This window comes from Toxotes jaculatrix, chromosome 2, assembly GCF_017976425.1.
Source record: "Toxotes jaculatrix isolate fToxJac2 chromosome 2, fToxJac2.pri, whole genome shotgun sequence".
Taxonomy (NCBI): Eukaryota; Metazoa; Chordata; class Actinopteri; family Toxotidae; genus Toxotes; species Toxotes jaculatrix.
Window position 1 is genome coordinate 25077428 of NC_054395.1, and position 20861 is coordinate 25098288.

Here is a 20861-nt window from a genome sequence, read left to right on the forward strand (position 1 = left end):
CAGCCAAAAGGATCTATGTATATCTCAGAGAGTAAGAGGAGAGTCATTTTCTATCAAGGCGCTAAAAATACCTCACTGTTTCTAAGCAAAACTTCTCAAACCAGCTGTTTCTGTTTCAGTTGTGTGTTGACTGTATGCAGCCTTTTCAGCACTTGCCATTTCAGTATGGTTTATATATGCTTACATGGGCCAGAGTTAGCTTTTCCAGCCAACACATGCTTTAGTCATAAAGTTTTTAGAGGTTAGATTAAAGAAACAGTTAGACATTTTTGGTAATATGCTTATTCACTTTGTTGTAGAGAGATAGATGAGAAGATCAATACCACTCCCATGTCTATCCATTCTATATGAAGAAGTTGGTTGGCTTAGTTCAGCATACAGGCTAGAGCCAGGGGGGGAACATTTGCCTAGTTCTATACAAAGGTTAAAGGATCCATCTATCAGAACATCTATACCTCACTAATTAACACATTACATTTTGCTTGTTTAATTAGTGGGAGAAAAAAGTGGAGTCTCCACTAGTTGCCCGTGGTGAGCTTTAGAGGTGTTGTAGACAGAGCCAGGCTCGGTGTTTCCAGTGTTTACACTAAGCTAAGCTGAACCAGATCTGGCTCCAGCTCCCAAAATGTTGAACTGTTCCTTATATTTATATATATATATGGAGCTTTAGTGGTGATGGAAAATAGCACCTAAAATGTCAGATAGTTGGGATGCAGTTGAGCTGGTGTGTATGTGAGTTTATAAGACACTGTTACCTGTGGTGATAAAACAAGATACACCTTGACTTTTGTATAATTTTGTTTGTATGGTGCTTGCTATTTTCTTTGTGAAGAAAAACATGACTTTATCCCTTTTTTCCTTTACTCCTTCCTTCTTTCTGCAGATCCGCAGAGCTTTGCTCCAGATCTTGTTCCCTGACAAACCTTTCCACTGGGCCAGACATATTGGCATTGCGTTTGGCCTCGTCTTTGTGGTCAACCTGCTTGTTATCTTTGTGCCCTCCATCCGTGACATCTTTGGCATTATCGGTATGTTTACACAGGAAGAAATGCTCTCTGGTCTGGGCTTCAGTGCAGATTTTGTATTGTTAACTGCATAATCTATGACCTAAACTCCCTCTCTGTTATATGCCTTCATCTGCAGGAGCCACATCTGCTCCCAGCCTTATCTTCATCCTACCTGGAATCTTCTACATCCGCATTGTTCCTGAAGACCAGGAACCTTTCCTGTCCAGATCCAAGATTCAGGTTCCTTCAGCTATTAAGGATACAATAAATTTATCTTGGTCATTTAAATTGCTTTGTGTTTTTTTTAAACATGTTGTTGAAATATTTGTTGTTTTCTTTCTTTCCACTCCTGTAGGCCGCCTGCTTTGCTGCACTGGGATTCATCTTTATGGTCATGAGTTTGTCATTTATCATCATTGACTGGGTGACTGGAGAATCCCGAAGTGGAGGTGGGCACTAGCTGCTGTGGCTGAACAGAGATACAATGAAAGAACGCCAACCAAAGCTCCCCGTCATTAAATTACCCTATTCTGCCGAGTTCTGCCAAACAGGAAAATTTGGCTGCACAACACAAAGGATATGTGAAGGACCTCACACACACACACACAGAACCCCCCAAAAAAGCATTTTGACATGTTATGGGGCAGACAAAAGGTACTGTAATGGAGGAGAGAACACAGATGCAAGAGAATACAAAGCAATGTGTTCTGACTGAATGAATCCTGTGTCACAGGTCCCAGCAAGGATGTTGTTTGGAGCCATGTGTAGAAATGCAAAAGACAGGAAAGGAGTAACAGCATTAAGAATGAATGGGGACAGCATGACTCAAATGGAAATCCCATTTTAGAGTATGGATGTGTAGAGTTCCCTGGAATAGCTCAGTCACTGCCAAAATCCTTCCAATGTACTTCCCTAAAATCTCAGAGTTTACATGACAGAAATTTGAAAAGGCAGTTATTTTCATTACCCAGGAATTAGCTTTTAGTCAAACAAGATATTTAAAATAATAAGATATTCTAGTTTGTTCATTCATTGGTTGCAATTTCATTGCACATTTTGGGCAGTCAAGTCTTTTCAAATTTCAAATTTATCTAAACGTCTCAGATTCTGCTAAATATGGCCGGGGAGGATTAGTCTGCAGTTCCACACCAACCATTCCAGTCAGTCATAATACAAATTTCAATGACTTGTACATGGAATTGAATTAACGTGTTCAATGTTATATTTTGTTTATAGATTCTGACACTTAACACAAATGTTGCAAAGGTTACAATCTTCAAAACTAAGCCTGACCTTTTTTTATAAGTGATCCAACAAATACGGTGTAGTTTGTGGGAATTTTTTTCTTCTTTTTTTTTTTTTTTTTTTTGCTATTCATGAAGTTCAAACAGTTTGATCATTCATAGAAAGACACAGAAAGGTGGTTTGTACAATTTTTAAGTTTCTGTCCGTCCCTGAAAACATCCAGAGCTGCAAACCAAAGAATATATTTATTGTGTTACATTAAGATGGGTTGCAACGCTTTTTTTTTTTTTTTTTACTATGTTTGGCAAAGGCCTGTAAAGCATTCAAAAATCCAGTGCTGTTCAATACGGTGAATAATTACCCATCGCTCTAAGTTAAAATGAATGGATTCTATTCTCCTTTTTTTTGTTTTTAAAATTTGCTACTCATCTTGTATATTTTTAAATTAATTTGAATGTTGTTATCTGTCAATAAAATATGTCTTTCATTTGTACATATGTGTTCAGTGTGTGGAGTCATAAAATGAACATACTCACAGCAGGAGAAGAGCGACGGTATGCTGCCCTTCCTCTGAAAATGGAAGTAACACATTCATTTGTGCTGTGTGTCTGAGAGAAAGAAGAAAAGCGGGGGTTAGAGAAGTGCGGTTGCCTGTTTCCTGCTTTGAAATGATATGTGCACAGAAGAGAGAAGAGAAACTTCCTTGACTGAAGAGCTTAGCATTTTTACAGAGTAGAGAGGACGCTTTTTTAAATGCTGTTCACATTTATTTGAGATAATCTGGGAGAATTATCGCAGGACCATGAGCCGTGGATCTAAATCTAAAACAGAAAGCATCCAAAGCTCTCTGCTGAGCCAACAGGAGAGTGAGAGACTGGAGGAGCTGCTGGGCAGAAGGTGTGCTGTAAGTCCTGAACTGACCAAACCCACTGTGGAATGATATTCTGCTGTGTCTGTCCTGACTTGTATCCTTTCTGATGAAAGAGTTTATTGTAAAAGTGAAAGGAAAAGGTATCGAAGACAGTACTGGTTATTCCAGTTGCCCCATTAAAATGTAAACAATTTCAGCGCTCAAGATTTCTCTCTCTTCCCTTTAATGATTCAACATCAACATAAAGTCCTGATTTTTAATGAGCACGGTGGATAGATGAACCTTCAATTGAGGAGTTTTACATTACATGTTTAACTTAAGCAACAACACAGTACAGTAATGTAGTTTCAGATTTGTCTCATCTGCTTTTTGTTAGTTTATTTGCTATTTTGTGCGCTAGTTATTTCTATTTTATTTGTCACACTTACTGTATTACTGTATTACTTTTACATGTGCTGTAAATTTTGAAGCGAAATCTTTTTTTTAAGATATATTTCCTTAAAAGGGATCTGCTGTACGTTGATGCAAATGCAGTTTGAAGTGAGTTGCTGACATTAGGTCATCAAAAAGGAGGTAGCTGTAACAGGAAATGGTGGCTGAACCATTTCTTCCTCTCTGTTAGAATTAGACGCTACCATTGACTCTAGTCCTACTGTAGAGCAGAAGTTGCTTTGTTCCTGACTCTCTTTGCGTTACTGTGGTAAACACTCTGCCTGTGACTCTGCCAACAACAAAAACAATCTAATATGAACTGTACATTTTACTGACATATACACCCACAGTGGCAAATTAAGAGCATCAGATCACCTCACCACAAAACGTCAAATTTACATGTGAACGGCAATAAAATGCTCTAAAGTGTCCTATCAGCACTGGACTGTTTTCAAAGTATGCACTGTCTCTCTGTGTTTAGTCCATGGCCACTGCAGTGGCACAGTTGTTCATGGCTCTGCCTCACAGTCCATCCATGTGGAGCTTGCAGCACACTGGGGTGGTGTGCTTCGTCAAAGACAACCCTCAGCGCTCCTACTTCATACGGATGTTTGATTTGAAGGTAATCTCTCACACAATGGTGCCCTAATATCAAGAACTTAATTACAAGGCTACATAAGAATATTTAGGCCTTCTTCAGACTGACAAACCAATTACTGCGCTTCATGTTGTCCTACTGAAAAGTTACTGAACTGACACAAGATGACAAATCTTGACTGACTCAGATCTCTCAAATCTGGAGTATTATTGAGATGGAAATATTAATACTGTTGTTTTTTTTTGTTTTTGTTTGCCACAGGCAGGGAGGTTGGTTTGGGAGCAGGAGCTCTACAACCAAATTGTTTACTCCATGCCACAGTCATACTTTCATACCTTTGCTGCAGATGTAAGCACACCCTTATTTTCTTCCTGCACCTTTAATAACTGTCTAGTTTGGGTGGGGTGCCCTGCAAGTATCTGTGTCAAAATCATCATTGGGTCGCAAATCTTTGAGAGACACGAGCGTTTGAGTCCATGTTCATTTGTTGCATGATGTAGGACTGTCAGGTGGGGCTGAACTTTGCTAAACAACAGGAAGCAGAAGCATTCAAACATGCTGTTCAAGAGAAAATCAACCAAAGAAACAACCGTCAAGGTCAGTGAGGTCAAAGCCAACAACTTTGATGTTTGTTTTTAAAATTGTAGAGCATGAAATACATTTTTGTATTCAGCCATTTTTAACCTGTGCAACATGTTTTTTTACATATCTTCTTGGGATTGTATGTTGTTTGCAATATGATCTGGAAAAAAAAAATTAAATTCCACTTTTATGAGGTTTATTTTTGCCCAAATTTGATGATTTTACAAGTTGCAATTCTAATGGAACGATAGATATTTTCATTTAAACATTACATTACCATTTTAAAGGTATTTTAGCTGAATAGATATTGTATTATGGTGCCACAAAGTGATGCAAACTGGCTTCTCTCATCTCCTCGTCATTCACAGACAAGAAACAGCGCCCCCTGCCACCTACTGGTAAGATAGCAATCAATTTTATGACTGCACTGTGCTATTTACACTTGTAGCAAACTGGAAGAGTAAATATGTTTCTGTCTTCTTTCCCATTTCCTCTCACTCTAGACAGAGGTTCCCTGCCTCCACCCCCCTCTGAAAAAGGTGCATGACTCCATCACCTCAACATGTCTGGACTGTAACTTACACTACAACCAGTGACGCCTGAAATTAAATACTGACTTGTCTGTTGTCTGTATCTCTACCAAAAGCACAACCTGGTAGCCCAGGATCTTTTCACATGGCCACAGTGGACATCCAGAACCCAGATATCCAGTCTTCACGCTACCGCTCCATGCCTTCACCTACTGCTGCCTCCATTCTGTCCAGCAAAGAAAAGAAGAAGGACAAGAAGAACAAGAAAAAGGGCCCCAAACTCTCCAAAGCAGACATAGGAGCACCCAGTGGATTTAAGTGAGCGTTTCAATCGATGAATGCATTGCTTCCAATGTCATGCAGTGAAGTTTGATTAATATCTTGAGAGGGCGTTGTTTTACTATATTTTACTATATTGTAACTCTATCACACCGTCTCCTCTTGTTTCCTTCACGTCAGGCACGTTACTCATGTCGGATGGGATCCCAACAACCTCGACCCTGATCTGTGGAAGCTTCTCTCCCAGGCTGGGATCAGTGAAGCTGAGATGAGGGATGAACAAACCTCTCAGCTCATCTATAATGTCATTGAGCAGTCTGGAGGCATGGAGGCGGTCAAAAGGGAGGTGAACAAAGCAGGTTAGACCACATAATTTTCTCCCTACTTAGCAACCTCACTGCTCCCTTGAGGTTAATGTAATGGTCTAAAGCTTTTGCTGAACTGTAATGAACATCTAAATCCACTACATTACAGCATCTGGACCTCCACCCCCTCCACCTAGCAGACAAGGGCCACTGCCTCCTCTGCCAGGCTCCGGTCCCTCTGCCCCAGCCCCTCCACCTCCACGAAGCCGCTCTGGACCACTGCCTCCCATCCCAGGCCAGTCACAGAGAGGGCCCCCACCTGTTCAGCCAGCTCCAGGGCGTGCAGGCATGCCACCCCCACCACCTCCAGTAAACAGAGGCAGTGCTCCACCACCACCGCCTACACATGCTGCACCCTCTCAGTTCCCCTCAACGCCGATGTCCTCCCACAGCCTGCCTCCTCCCCCTCCGCCATCTAGCCAACAGCGCTCCACTGGTTTCCCACCTCCTCCTGTTCCATCTACACCCAGCAGAGGAGGTGGGGGAGGAGGACCCCCTCCTCCTCCTCCTCCACCCCCTCCACCTCCACCATCTCTGGCCCCTATTTCTTCAGATTTCCCACCGCCTCCTCCCCTTGCAGGTGGCCCAGCGCCACCTGCCCCTGTATCCTCTGGAGGAGGAGACAGCAGAGGAGCTCTGCTGGATCAGATCCGACTGGGGAAGAAGCTCAGAAATGTAATGCAACTTCTTTTTCTCCAGAACATTTCAAATATTTCATTTCATATATGTTATATATAAGCACACAGGTCTATATTCTCATACTGCAATGTGTCGTAATTAAAATTAAAATTCTGTTTGCATGATATTCATGTTTAAATGCTGTCCTCCTGTCTTGGTATGTGTTATAGGTAACAGAATGCCCTGATCCACCTCCATCTGCATCTCCAGCATCTGGTGAGGGCATTGTTGGTGCTCTTATGATGGTCATGCAGAAGAGGAGTAAAGTCATCCATTCTTCTGGTAAATATTATAACATTTAAAAAAAGTTTATCTGACAATGCAGGTATTGAACCAAGAGGGCAAGTCCATCCTTTTTATTTTTGCCCTCTCTTTCAGATGAAAGTGAAGATGAGGGTGGAGATGAAGATGACGACGATGATGAATGGGATGACTGATGTAGAGCGTCTATTGTTTATGTGGATTTTTAACTTAGTTTAACTAAGTCATTTTGATTTTAGTGAGAAACCTTTACATTACAACATGAGTTGTTACAGCTTCAACAACTGCAAACTGAAATATGTTCAATAAACAAGTAGTTCAATATAAAGGACTGTAAGCAAAGGACACATTTAAGAGAATTCTGAAATGTTTATATATTTGTTCAAACATTTCCAGTGTAGGATTGATCAGCATGACAGCACATAGCACTGTGTTACTCACAATGAAGGTGAATGGTGGCTCTGACTGGAAAATATCCTGTTCCTTGTGCTTCCACCGAAAAGAGTCATTTTTAAAAATAAGTAAATACAGCTTACGACAGAACACCACCAATCACTACTAAATCTGAGCCAGATTCATTCCCATTTTTGTAATAACATACTGTACATGAAAACTATGCTCCTGTTTCATTTACTCATTAATCTGTGCAAAGATCCCCAATTCCCTCTAATACCGCCACCGACAAAGTGCATAACTGGAAGAACACTGTATGCTATACATATCTTAAAACACTCACATTCTGTAGGTCACTAGAGCACAGGACAGTAAAGGAGTCATTATATGACATCCAATGGAATTAGCTTAACAGAATACATTACACCTTACAAACATCTTAACACACCAAGGTTGAAAATGGAACAGTAAAATGTACAACTTGCGACAAACGACAACAGATACGCATGCAACATCTGCATTTATATCACCATATTATCTTCATACAATACAAGAGTAATCCAATGACCATATCATTACCATATATATTATATTCACAATCAATATATTACATTTTTGTTTCAAGATACTTAAAAGGACCATACCTGTGGTTTTGCATGTTGTGGCCTATTAACTACGTGTTGCATTTACTTTACATCACAGTCAAACATTTTCCCAAAACAACAACAAACTTGGCTGAAATATGTGATTCGTCACTATGAGCACTGTTTTTTTGTTTTTTGTTTTCTTTTTTTGTCACAGTAACGTTATAGTTGCATGGTAATCCAGTTGTGTTTTGAAAACACTTTCTTGGTGGTGGTGCTTTCAAGTGCTACCCAACATCTGACACTGAAAGATAAATGTCAGAATCTCTCTTCTAGCGACCTAGAAGAAGAGGAAATAATACGCAAACATGGACATTGTGCAAGAGATGATGTGTATGATTTTTTTGGTTTCTTGCACTAGAAAGGGTGATCTTCCACAGAGATTCTCAAGTCACTGACGCTGGCGTTTCCTACAAGCACCTGAATGTAAAACAAGAAAATGGTTTTCCCTGTGACAGGTGATCCAACTATGAAGTCTGTAAGCTGATTTCAATGTCAAATTTTATGAACTTACACCTGGAAGAAAGTAGTAGAAAGTACAGTATTATTTGAAAAGTGGTCATCGGTAATGTAAAATATGCACAATCTATATTTAGGCTGACACTTCCAAAACCACCAATATAGTTTTTTAACGACAGCATGACAGCATCACCTGCCTATTGAATGGCGGTAACACCTAAACATGTATGTCAAACTTAAAAGTCCACCACAAAGTCCCCATAAAGTCCAGACAGGCCAGCGTTGGATAGCATCAGTCCCATCCTCTAGCCAAGGCCTTGGTCCTGGCTTTCTGTGTGCCTGCGGCTGGTGCGCTTGCGCTGCTGCTGCTGTTTGGGACTAAGCTGTTCCCAGTAGGACTGGCAGTACTGGTTAATCAGTCTAATCTCCGGTGGGAAAGGCGTGGAGACGAAGGATGACTGCGGGTAAGGTCCCGCTTGGTGACTTTTTGGCTCTTCGTCCTCATCTTGAGCGGTGAGAGCTAAAACGATGTCTCGATCCAGGATGCGCAGCGCCACGCGGGCCACTGTGTGTTTAAAGTTGTTTTCGGTGGCGAGACAGTGGTAGAGGCCTGCGTCTGATTGGTTGAGAGACTTCAGGAGGATGCCATGGTTGGTCTTCAGAACACCTCCCACACGGTTGAGCTGTAGCAGAAAAATAATGGCTGGAAAAGTTAGGTGTAAAAACAACAAACTGAGCAACTCTCAGCAAGAATGCAGTATTTTCCAACATGTTGAATTGTTCCTTTAGCATTTACAAAAATCCAAGTGTTCTTCCTCACCACTTTCCTCTTTCCTTCCCTCTGGAAGAGCCACTTGACGGTGGCCTGAGGAGAGCGAGGCTGACATTCCAAGAAAGTGCTGCTGCCCTCCACCCCAAACTGCACTGTTTCTCTCAGACGTTTCTCCACTGCAAAGACAGAGAAGAAATGACAATCACTTCAGTTAAAAAAAAAAAAAGGAATTCTGTTTTCTTTAAACACACCAAAAAATTGGCCAAACCTTTGGCATTGAAGCCTCTGCACTGCCTCAGGGGGTCACCATGTTTAATGTCCTGTCTTCTGCTCCTCCTGAGATAAAGATCAGACTTAATTAAAAATTAAGTTGACAACACATCCTCACTTCATAGTCTAGAAACAGTGCACCGTGAAGCTGTGGGACGTCCCTGACCTCTTGGTCGATGGAGTGAAGGCCGAGCAGCTCTCTCCGTCCCAGGCACAGTAGGGGTCCCGGGCCAGACAGCAGTCAGAGCAGGCCCTGCCATACACACCACAGCGGTGCAGAGACACCTGGGTCAGCCCCGCGTCCGACGACACATACAGCTGTTGCTGCAGCGACACAAGCAAAACAAAGCCGACGCAGTGAAGCAACTGTTTTCGAAGTACGCACTGGAATGTGTATCACCAAGTCACATTCGTCTTCAAGGGGAATTTACTTACTCTTTTAGAAGATATCTTCATTGTTTTGACAGAAGCCCTGGTCTGTAAATATTTAAAAAAGAAGAAAAAAGAAAAATCAACATGACTTTATCACCAAATGAGAGTATTTTAGTCATTTCAGGGCCACATATTAAAACATACCCGAAAAACCTCCACCTCCTCCAGTGTGAGTTCCTCCATGGTGATCGGGTCCTTTGGCAAAACAATAACCTTTTGCACAGTGCCTCGATCTAAAAGTGAGAGAAATTATATTCAAGTCTTACATTTTCTTGCCAAAATAATCCTCTGGCTGGACGAATGTCTTAAGGTCTGCAGCTGTCTCACCTGTCCCAAGGAAGAGCACCTCATAGCGGCCGTCCACAGCATCCACCTGATCCACCACCAGGGCAGTGTAGCGGTAGTCCACCCCGGTTCTGACCACCAGGGGGCGGCGGTGGATAGGATAAACTGGATGGAACATGAGGGGATGGGCCCTGATGAAATCCACGGCCTCATCTGAAAAGTTCTTGGAGGAGCGGATGCCTGGAGTGAAGGTTCCTCCTGGACACTGCATGGCAGGAAAGAAGAGGTGGAGTTTGTTTTTGGGTTTGTTTGTGTACATATTTGTTTAAATGGCCTGAAATGGGTTTGTGTAAGGATGTTTGTGGGGTATTTGATCGTATCACTTTGGAGATAACATGACTCAAACATACTGTTCCAGGCCGTGGGTAGGGAATCTTGCCATTGTACTCTGTCCATTGGTAATTATGGCCATGTTTGTGGGCAAACGGACCATTGAAGACATTGCGGATATCAGCCATTGAGTACACGCAGACGGCTGAGCCCTTGAACACAGAGCTTAAACAGAAACAAACAATTAAGGTAAGTGGTAGCACTAGGAGACACTTTGCACCCAACTGCTAAAATTAAAGCACAGCTCATCTACAAACATGCTGAAAAATGTTAAAAAGACAGAGTTGATGAGGTTGGCTGAGGTGTAAATCAACTAAACTTCCAGAGAAGACTCACCCTGCCGTAGTAAAGAGGGCATACACCATAGGGTTTCGTTCATCCTGCGTGGGCTGAATAAACACATCCCCTGAAAGATAATATGACATGCAAATCAGTAACGCTATATGAAAGCAGTTGCAATTACAATGCAATCACTTTGAGCGCAGTGCTTATTTCATTGTGGCCTCACGTAGTTCGTCAAATCGTGTCTCCACTCCATCTTCTCCTATCACTGAACAGATAAGACGAGCCTTCAGGAACGTCGTCCAGCGGTTCACCAGGGACTTCTGCCCTCCTTCATCATTCTAGACAGCCAGGAAATTAGGTCATGATTCAATATGTACAGTGCGTATATTACAAGCTGTAAGCTGTATATCTTTTCACTACATATACGAATGCAGCTTAGCTTACCAGGCACACTCTTCCCACCCTGGCTAAAACACTGGGGCTCGCCCCACCGCTGGAGTCTAGACTCTTCTCACGGAAAAAGAAGTAAAGTTTGTCGTCGTTCTTTTCTGCACTGTCAGGGATCTGCTGGATCTGAACAAACACAGGCTCTAGGGGATAAAAACACAAGCAGACAGAGGATTGAGGCAAGTGGTTGTCAAATAAAATGAGGGGAACTGTAACATGTAATCAGCAAAGTTTACCTCCTCACACCCACACTTACTCACCGTTGAGCCACCTGGAGTCATACTGCTCTGTTCTGATTGCTGTTCTCCCTCCCATGGTCCTAAACAGAGCAGCATCTGTACTCATGAAATCAATATGGACCCCTGCATATAGGTTACCATCTGCAGAGGTAAGACAGTGAAGGAAAAGAGAGGTAAGGCTTTGTGATTCAGCAGCATAAGACACAATTTTGATTATTAATTAAGATTTTTGTGTTTTTTTGTCTGCCTATAAATAAAGCATGTCTTACTGATTAGAACCGCAATGTTTTCCTGTGTGGGATCGTAGGAACATTTTCCCTTCCCTGAATCCACATACCCAGGGACCAGCCTAAACAGGTAGTCCTGCAGAGGCAGATTAGACAGGGAGAATATGCATAAAAATAGACCGCTAAAACGTCACATGGGAGCATAGGAAAATCATAAACAAATCAGTGTCCCAGTTTGTAGCCCTGAAATATTTATCAGGACAAAGCTTTTCAGGCCCACAGCTGAGGGATTTTTGCTGTAAATCCCGCTCATGGAACTGTAAAAGGTCTTTGCGTTCACCTCTGCCCTCCAGCCTCTGTTGATGAATGTGCAGATAGGTTGGTACGCCCCTGTTCCACAGGTGTAGAGGTGGGTGCGGTTCCACGGCTCTATCAACCTCACAAAGTTGGCACATTCACCCTGGACAAAGAGGAATAACACAAATGGAATTCAAACATCGTCATCGTTGTTGTCCTGTCATGAAAGAAGATGTCTGTGATTTTTGAAAGAGCAGGATGTAAACAGATTACCCCACCTGTCTTCCCTTTCCTGTCATCTGACATTCTCCCTTTCTCTTAGCAGACGCTGGCCAGTGGATCTGTTTTTTGTTTTTTTTGTCAAAAACAACAGAAAATACTGGATTATTAAGGATCATTGCATTTAGAGACTTAATGCCACATACCAAATAGCAGACTGGATTTAAGAGAAAGCAAGCAGGTGGAGTTTGTACGCACTATGAGCGGCTCCTTGTTGACATTGTGCATGTCCAGAGCCACCAGGTACTCCCGGCTGCCCAGGTAAAGACGTCCCTGATCCTGATCCATCAGGAGGATGCGGTAGTCGCTGGTGTTGAAGGAGAAACTGAAGGGTCGTGCTGCCCGTGTGTCCATCAGCTCTGGGTGAAAAAAAAAGGTGCAGCTGTGCTAAAAACATCATTTGGAAAACCAACAGCAGGGGGAGCAGAGGCTATTTCTCAACAACTATTCACTTTATTCCCTTTGTGCCTTTAACATGTTTCATTACTGACTCGGATGAACTTATGGTCCCTTGAAGTTCTCATTTCTTTTCTGGAAAATGTGTGTCACTGATTAAATATAACTCAACTTAGGGCATTTTAGGAAATGTATTCGCTTTTAAGATCTCAATATTTTATGTGTCCTGACTTTCTGATTGAGTTTAAGGCACCGCATGCCTTGTGGAGTTAGACGAAAAAGCCAGTCCCTTAGGAAACACGGTCAGTGGAACTTGCAGCTAATTCTTAAGATCGGGATTGTGTTCAGCAGAGCATAACCTGTTAAGACACGCTGCAGTGGAAAATGTTTCTCCTTTTTTGTTCTCCTGAAAGCTTTGATTGAACAATTTTCATCTGCTGCGAGACAAATGGACTCGGTACAGCACTCTACCTCTGAATGTGATTTTTTTTTTCCAATCCGTCCTTCCAACAATTCATTGCCTCATTTTAAACACATAAAAAGCAACACACACACACACAACACAGCACACATCTGTGGCATGTGCAAGATATTGACAACCATATGTGCGCACTGGGACATGGCGGAGGCATGTTAAAGACAGCAGGCTTATATAATGACAAATGTTCGCACAGACCCTCAGAAGCTGGCTTACAGGGATTCAAGAGGAAGCACAATCTTTATTTACATCAAAGTGCCTGCCATCTTCCTTTTGAGGTCAATGTTAACAGGATGCAGTCAAGGTGCCACTAAAATAAGTAACGCAATCGGATCTCCGGACAACACGGATGGAGTCTCAGAGGTGGGACGAGGTCCGGTTCTGTTCCTGAGAGGTAAACACAGGATAACAAGCCTCTGGCCAATCTCCACTGGGCCATAGTGGATTCACCGAAGAGGCTAAATGTAGAAACACCACACCCCTATACATGTCTCCATTCTCCAAAAATAGCAAACAATGTACTGCCATCATCTGGTAAACATTCAGCAAACACTTATCCCCTGACAACATTCTGACACTGATAGGGAAACACTGGGAAGGACATACGATTCAAGCATGAAGCTACAGCTGGGCCACTATACACTCTCATGTTACAACTTGACAACATACTGTCACTAAGGCACTAATGACCATTGCCGTTCAGTCCCCAGCCCTATCTCAAGTATGAACAAACTGGTGACAGCACCGTGAGGGCATGGGATCCTAAAACATGGCTTCAGTTACACAGCACGTTTTGCTCTCTAGCAATGCTGACTAATTCTGTTAAATGAGACTTGGTCAGTCCCTTTGAAGTGTGTCTAACTGACACAACTTCCCAGAGACAGAGGAAACAATACAAGATCTCTATCCTCTGCGGGGCTTCTGTACCCCAGGGTGTCACTCAGGCCGACCCATTCGCTCACAAGAGTCACATGTCCTCCAGCCGCCCCAAAACCTCTTCCACAGGCGCCTCAGGGAACAAAGAGACTTGCTGTCACAAACAATGAACAATAAATCCTTGGAGTGGCAGAAAACAGTTGGGGAGTAAATCCAACTTTTCTCCTTTTTGTTTGGTATTAGGGGGAAGGGTGACTGAGGTCTGTGAATGCGGCTGCTTTCTCTATACGAGCTCACCAACAATCCAATAATTCAACACCTCTCAGCTGCTTGAAACAAGCTGAATTCCTGCATCTTACACAGGGAGGAACACGATAAAGTTCAAGACCAAACTTGTGTAATTGGTCAGACTACAATTTTGTGCGCCCTGCCGCAAAAACACTCTGGTGTGTATAAGCTGTTTACCGAAAAGGGATTAGTGTTAAAGGTCATATAAAAATGCACTGCAATTACCTCCTCAAGCCTCAAATGCAACTGTTCCGCGCATACAACAACCACGAACAGCATGTACACAGCTGTTTTTCAATCTTACAAAATCAGTTGAATTCAAAACAACACTGCATGCAGACTCCAACTGCCAATCGTTATTAACCACAGAGCTCATGATTAGTTCACCTCTAATCTGCTTCAGATGTCTCTTGTTTCGAATAGAGAAAATCATAAATGATTCACACTGAATCGTGGCAGTTTAACAAGACGAGGCACCAAATATTCTGGCTCTGCCTAGACCTGACCTGGGACCAGAACGCTTTGACTCACCTCCACATCAAAACACCGATGCATGTTATGAATCTGAAACACACCTCCAATTCTAAGAGGTATTTCAGGTGTGACGTGGGTGCGTGAGCGTGCACGTCCACATGTGCAGGTGCACTCGAAGTGACAACACGATGGAGATGCAAAAATGACTGTAATCATCCAGCACCGTTTTGATCAAAGGTGTCATCCACATATTTGTAACATGAATCTCTGCCATTAGAGCTAAGGAGGACAGGGAGCAAACTACATGGGAAAATCCCAAAAGCCCATAAAAAGGTTTTAAAAACCTCTATCGCAGCCTGAATTTACACCTTGCGGCAAAAACATTAAGGTGCTCATTCTTTTTTTTTTTTTTTTTTAAAGAGTTTGCTCTTCTGATCAGATTTCAGGTGTTTCCTTCTTGTGTCATCGTGTCAGTCATCAAAACCAGAGAAGCACTGACAGGTCAGACTACAGTGCGTGTGGGTTTCAGGGTGTGGGGAGAAACTCTGTCGAAGGGCACTACCAGTAACCAACCACACGTAACATCCACCTTTTGTTTTCAGTGTTGCACTGTTTGACATGTGGCAGGAAATACGTTCTTTACATATGTATAAAGAGGAAACAGAACCGCTGGTGTGGATACGTGCGTGGGTGTGTGCACGAGTTTGTGTGTGACTTAGTGGGAGAAACCATGCAAGTAAAAAAAACTATTGACCACAGAAGTAAAGGAAACTATTGACAATGCCTGATGTCAGGGGGAGTTTTAGTTAATCTGTAGGAGCTCACCTTTGAAGGAGAGGCGAACCCGCGGAGCAGACTGCTGCAGGCCCGAGCCTCTGTAAACACATAAGGCTAACAGGAGGAGTTGGGCTCCAGATGCTGTCATGGTAACAGTCATGCAGGTAGCCCACAGAGATCTAAATCTGGACGAAAAAAGAAAAAGGAATGAACTATTATTATAGAGTGCCCCATGAGAAATATGAGACAGAAAAAGAAGGAAGGACAGGCAAGAGACTCTCTCTCTCTCTTTCTCTGATCTCTCTGATCAGAAGTTTGGCCTGCAGCCTTCCAAGGCGAGAGGTATAGTTTGGCAGGAGAGTACAACGTCCAAATCTTCACACCTGCTCTGGAAAATATGACAGCCCTATTATTTATTTAAAGTGTAAGCGTACTAAGGTATGTGTCAGGACTGTATAATGTTATTTGCGAGCACTGTGACATGAAAAAAGTCTGAAAAATTAGATCAGTGTCTTTTCATCTTCATCTTGGGCATTTTATTAAACATGTTATATTTTCTCAAAATACATATTTCATGCACATTTTCATAGAAAACAATATAAAACAAGCGTCTGATGCCCATCAGTGATTCCCTCTGTCTCTCTCTCTGTCTTTCAACAAAGCAAGTCTACTTACTTTCAGAAGTTGACGAGTGAAATACATGACAGTTCAAAGAAACAGGTAGTCATCGCTGAAACCATTTCTGACAGTTTAGGGGTGTTGAAACGTAGCCTAACTGTTAGACCTTAACTCTGCATTCATTATGTATCTGCACTTTGCTGGAGAGGATCCCATATAAATAATGAATACTAAAAGCTGAGACCATAACATCCATTAAATTGTCTCCCTGAAGGTGTGCTTTGCTCAGGCTATAAGCCATCCCACGGGCTTTTCTTTTTCTCATGACATCCATGTAGCCAAGGCCTCTGGTGGCACATGGACTGGTTAAAAAAAGGGGCTTTTAGGCAGAGAGTGAGAAAAAAAATAGTGAGATTTCATAAAATGTTCACTATATTTCACAATAAGGCATTAATTCATGTGTGACACGTTATATAAAAATGTGTTCCCATGAAAAATCGGAACATTCTGATGAAACTGCAATGACTGGCATGGTGAACGTTTGGAAATTAAAAACAGAAGCCACTGGGAACGCCTCACAGGCTTCCTGGCATAACCACACAGTTGCCATATATCTTCTCCCCAGGGAAGCTTGATCTCTATTCCTCTTATCAAACACTGTATAGTTACTGTTCATTGTACACTGTGAGATCTGTAAAACAAATGGTATGGACACACATTTTTTTTTCTTTTGTCATGAACATTCACAGATCGTATTAAAAACCTAATTAATAATCACTCATCAGTTTGACTTTATATAAAAGGGAAGATATAAATAAATCAACACTGCCACCAAAAATGTTATTCAGCTAATCATACTAAAATCACCATACGGCCTTATGAACACCACAGACACTTCTGAAGTCCCCATTTTTTTATTTTATTTTATTTTTTAACGCTTAGGCAACAGGCAAAATGTCCATGGCTTGGTGAATCTGTCCCAGTATGATTAAAATTCATGTCCTGTCCACTGCATTTAATCTACTGTCATTAAAGTGAAGCTAGAAAAACAACCTCAGGGTAAGTATTCCTATTGAAATACCTTTAAAAGATCTGTGATCGCCAATCAGAAGATATCACTAAAACATGGTGGTCACTAAATGGTGCCTGTGGGGGCTCTATGTGTGATGGCCTAATTGTACTTTGTGGTATTTTGCATGAATGACGGTATTTCAGCTGATTTTCAGTGTTGGGTGGTAACGGCACGACAGATTAAAGTTCTGCCTAAAATAATACATGGTTTCCCTTTAAAAAATAATTGTAGGATTTCTGTAACCCAGTTCTTTTTTTCCGCTGAGGAGTGCGCACTTACCTGTGAACTCAACATCCAGAAATAGGAACCGAACAAATGTGTGTACTCCAGTCACCTACCACTCAGACCGCGATACAGAGTAACTAAACCCGAGTTAAAAGTTAAACCACAGAGAAGTTAAATGGCCTACCTATGATTTCTGAGTGTGTCGACAGCCGCTTCGCCTCTCAGACCCAAAACTTGCGGGATGTTACCGCTGCATTCCCAGCGTTTTGCGCCTCGAAACTGAATTGGAAAAATCTCTCTCAGCAGAGCTGCGCAGGCATAAAACAATCCGATAGGTTTGCAAATTCCCTTTGAGAAGAAAAAAAAACGCTGCCTAATCAGTCGCTATAACCGACGGCATTTCTTCCTTGCAACATTAAAAGGAAAAAGAAAAACGCACAGCTGATCCCTGAACGCTTCTTGTTCCACTCTGTCCAAAAGTTTAAGCCTGGAAGGCAGAAACCATCAGCGTGATGTGAACAAGATGTTGGTCCATTGATCCTTCAAAGGGAGTTTTGAGGCTGTTTGATTGTGAATCAAGTGACCAGGTGCAGGTGTTGGGAGAGTGTCTGCCCTGCTGTCCTCTCCCTTCTGTTCTGCCCCCACCCAGCCTTCCCTCTCCTGTTGGCCCACAGCAGCTTTGGACCAAACCTCTTGGTACACCATATGGGTATGATTAACCCTGTCACTGCTGGCACACTGCTCCACTCTGCTGTGAACTGTTGTTAATCTATGTCAGTTCAGTAGTTTTCTTCTGGTGAAGTTTATCTAACCTGAATCATTTGGTTAAGTGGTGACAGCCGTACAGCCGGAGTTTTATATAAATGTTTTTCTCATGCACCAGGAGGACCACAGGCTATTCTTATTCATGATGCAGGGGCTGAAATTCACTATTAAAAAGGAGCAGGACGAGAGGAGGTCTGCTACTCGGTCTATGTCACCATTACTCTTCAGCTCTACATGAGAGCCAGGTCAGGCGAAAAAGATTTCTGAGATTCCTCCGTGGCTGGCTCCAGCACTCATGACAACGGTGACAAAGCAACCAGACTGGGGAGGGTGGGGGGGGGGGGGGGGGGGACTGGACGTAAAGGACATCCATCCTGTTCACAGAGCCTTGAGCTTGAAATTAAAACAGCTTTTAGAGCACCTCTCATCATTACTGGCTTTGTGGTGAGCTCTGACGCACTATGGTGCACTGGAGACACAAAAGCAGAAGGTGAATGTATTCTGAGAAATGGCCTCGCAAGACAGTAAAATAAAATAAACACAGGAGGCAATGTGGTGTGCCAGTCTGTAAAAGGTCAAAGAGGAGGGCAGTTCCTGGCAGTGCTCAGACAGCTTTAAGTCTAACTTTAAAAAAAAAAAAAATCTTTAATGCACATTCTTGGGTTTGATTCATTGTCATACAGACAGAGTATGTAAGCAGTGACCTTATCTCAAGTTGGGTATCAGCCAGATGTGATGTACAGGCAGTGATGTGTCAAGATGTGTCCAGGAGGGAGTCTTTTGTTTCCCGCCCCACAGGAGGCCATCCCTCCATTTCCAGCTAAGGAAATGAGTCATGAGTGTGTGCTGAGTTCAGGTTTCCGTGTGCTCTCAACTTTGTCCATGGACACTGGTGCACTGACCAGCTCCCACCGCCTCATGACCACATGTTAACGTCATCCATATCTCTCAGCGAACCATCCTCCACCATCCTGCGGTCTTATCTGACCAGCATGCACACACTACTGCCTCAACTTGCTGGAGATAGCAACAGCTTTTAGCTCACCATTGGACAGGGTCATTTTTTTTCCTCCTTTGCTCTGTGAATGTGAGTACAAGGAGCAGGTAAACATGGTTGTAGAGACCTGTTACCTCCAACATGATGAATGGATTTTGTAGCATGGAGACAGACAGTATGGGTTAGAAAACAAACACTGAGTCTGTTTTTTCTGGTCCACAAAAAGCTCTGTCAGGAGGATCTTCTCGTCTAATGGATAGGTAATGTAAAAAGCGAGGTAGACATTTATCTCTGTAGGCCAACCTAAGGCTCCGGATGAATCCTGGGCCCTCAGACACATCAATCATGGCAGTTCTAGGGGCAGGGTATTGTACCCCCGGGGAAAAACAACCCATTATTTGACCCACTGATGGTCTTTCCTACAGTATATTGATGAATCGACGAGTGTTTGAACATGCCTGCTTCAGAAAGTCCAGGGCGTCACCATAGACACCATAAACTCCCATGACCTTGAGAGGAAATTACAGGTTAGAGAAAATAAAGGTACAGTATTCACCAGGATTATTTGCTCTACATTCAAGCACAGCTCCTCTCACATGACGTTACATGTCTTCTAATTATTATCCAACAGGTCAGAAAAAAATGTAAATATCAAACTGCAAGATAAGGGAACAGGTGCTGTGTGACATCCACGAACTTCACACACCAATGATTATCAAAGGAGAGCAACTTTGGAAAACATCTTTGACATGAAGGGCGCATACGTGGCGCACATTCCAGTCGCAGCCTGTTCGCCTCGTGCTGTATTGGAAGCGAGGTGATTGCAGGTTTTAATAGAGAACACTGTACAGGCATATTTTTGCTGCAGTTTCCCTGAGACGGAGCACCTTCTGCAGTCGTCCAACATGCCACGTGTCCACCAGGCCGGCCAGCCAGCCAGCCAGCAACCATCTGCCTTGAAGACAAGACTGGCACTCTCCCTTGCTATAAAATGCAGCTGGGAGTATCAACAGCTGTTGAAGAAGAAGAGCTCTTTCCATACAACAAGGGGTGTGTGTTGGGAGGGAGGGATACTGTACATGAAAAGGAGGATAGTGAGGATGTGGGGCTGATGAGTGAAAATAAAGTCCCTTTGTCTTGAAAGGTAAATCTGTCAGCGCTCTCGCACAACCTTTTCATCAATCATGGTGAATGAGTCCCACCCCATGCAGGACACACTGACTGCACTGAGCAGCTCCTTCAGTGAGAGGCTTCTTCACCCCAAGACAGTGAAGGAGCGTTATCGCAGGTCCTTCCTTCCTGCGGCTGTTAGACTGTACAACCAGCTGTGCTGAGCAAACCACATGCACAAAACCATTTGCACACATACTCTGTTCTGGACTTAATAACTGGTGCTTTATGTGCAGCCTTCTTCTTCTTCTTTTTCATACTGTTTGCTGTTTATAGTATTTATTATTACTGTGTATTATTGTGTAAATCCTGAGTGTTTTTTCTGCTGCTGTAACAGTGCAATTTCCCCATTGTGGGACTATTAAAGGTTTATCTTATCTTATCTTATCTTATGTGGCTCTGTTGCTGGCAGAGACAAATTTGTATGCCAACATACATGTATACAGTGTGTGCATGCA

The 20861-nt window shown here is 42.7% G+C and overlaps 3 protein-coding genes across 6 annotated transcripts in view; 2 read left to right on the forward strand and 1 right to left on the reverse strand.

Moving 5' to 3' along the window:
• Positions 1-2745, forward strand: part of LOC121190116 (sodium-coupled neutral amino acid transporter 3-like) — a 28986-nt gene extending 26241 nt beyond the window's left edge. For all 3 annotated transcript variants that reach the window (XM_041050720.1, XM_041050717.1, XM_041050709.1), the window contains 3 exons: positions 884-1028; positions 1144-1247; positions 1363-2745. In XM_041050720.1, the coding sequence (XP_040906654.1) occupies positions 884-1028; positions 1144-1247; positions 1363-1467 (354 nt within the window). In that variant the 3' untranslated portion in view covers positions 1468-2745. The remainder of the gene's footprint in view (positions 1-883; positions 1029-1143; positions 1248-1362) is intronic.
• A 167-nt stretch (positions 2746-2912) lies between these two features.
• Positions 2913-7176, forward strand: LOC121190103 (wiskott-Aldrich syndrome protein-like). 2 transcript variants are annotated; one of them, XM_041050689.1, is made up of 11 exons: positions 2913-3156; positions 4037-4177; positions 4415-4501; positions 4654-4750; positions 5104-5133; positions 5239-5274; positions 5382-5583; positions 5725-5903; positions 6019-6584; positions 6758-6869; positions 6966-7176. In XM_041050689.1, the coding sequence occupies exons 1-11, from the start codon at positions 3055-3057 to the stop codon at positions 7022-7024; spliced, it is 1611 nt and encodes a 536-aa protein (XP_040906623.1). In that variant the 5' UTR covers positions 2913-3054; the 3' UTR covers positions 7025-7176. The 2 variants fall into 2 exon arrangements, with proteins under 2 accessions (XP_040906623.1, XP_040906631.1); XM_041050697.1 differs by having other exon boundaries at positions 3017-3149.
• A 677-nt stretch (positions 7177-7853) lies between these two features.
• Positions 7854-18097, reverse strand: LOC121190095 (semaphorin-3F-like). The gene is made up of 18 exons (XM_041050675.1): positions 17656-18097; positions 15605-15741; positions 12466-12626; positions 12267-12329; positions 12032-12151; positions 11734-11827; positions 11486-11605; positions 11223-11368; positions 11002-11116; positions 10830-10899; positions 10514-10658; positions 10146-10368; positions 9963-10051; positions 9822-9863; positions 9553-9710; positions 9385-9452; positions 9165-9292; positions 7854-9027 (listed from the first exon to the last, which is right to left on the reverse strand). Exons 2-18 carry the CDS (start codon positions 15714-15716, stop codon positions 8650-8652), a joined length of 2232 nt encoding a protein of 743 aa, XP_040906609.1. The 5' UTR covers positions 15717-15741; positions 17656-18097; the 3' UTR covers positions 7854-8649.
• Positions 18098-20861: the final 2764 nt, after the last annotated feature.

Excerpts from the sequence above, each read along its gene's own strand:
- LOC121190095 (XM_041050675.1), bottom strand. The coding sequence starts at position 15,716 with ATGACTGTTACCATGACAGCATCTGGAGCCCAACTCCTCCTGTTAGCC. Across the intron at positions 12,330-12,465 it reads TCAACAAGGAGCCGCTCATA|ATCCACTGGCCAGCGTCTGC; the intron begins GTGCGTACAAAC and ends AACAAAAAACAG. Across the intron at positions 10,659-10,829 it reads GCCCTCTTTACTACGGCAGG|CTCTGTGTTCAAGGGCTCAG; the intron begins GTGAGTCTTCTC and ends TTTCTGTTTAAG.
- LOC121190103 (XM_041050689.1), top strand. The coding sequence starts at position 3,055 with ATGAGCCGTGGATCTAAATCTAAAACAGAAAGCATCCAAAGCTCTCTG. Across the intron at positions 5,134-5,238 it reads GCGCCCCCTGCCACCTACTG|ACAGAGGTTCCCTGCCTCCA; the intron begins GTAAGATAGCAA and ends CTCTCACTCTAG. Across the intron at positions 5,275-5,381 it reads TCCACCCCCCTCTGAAAAAG|CACAACCTGGTAGCCCAGGA; the intron begins GTGCATGACTCC and ends CTCTACCAAAAG.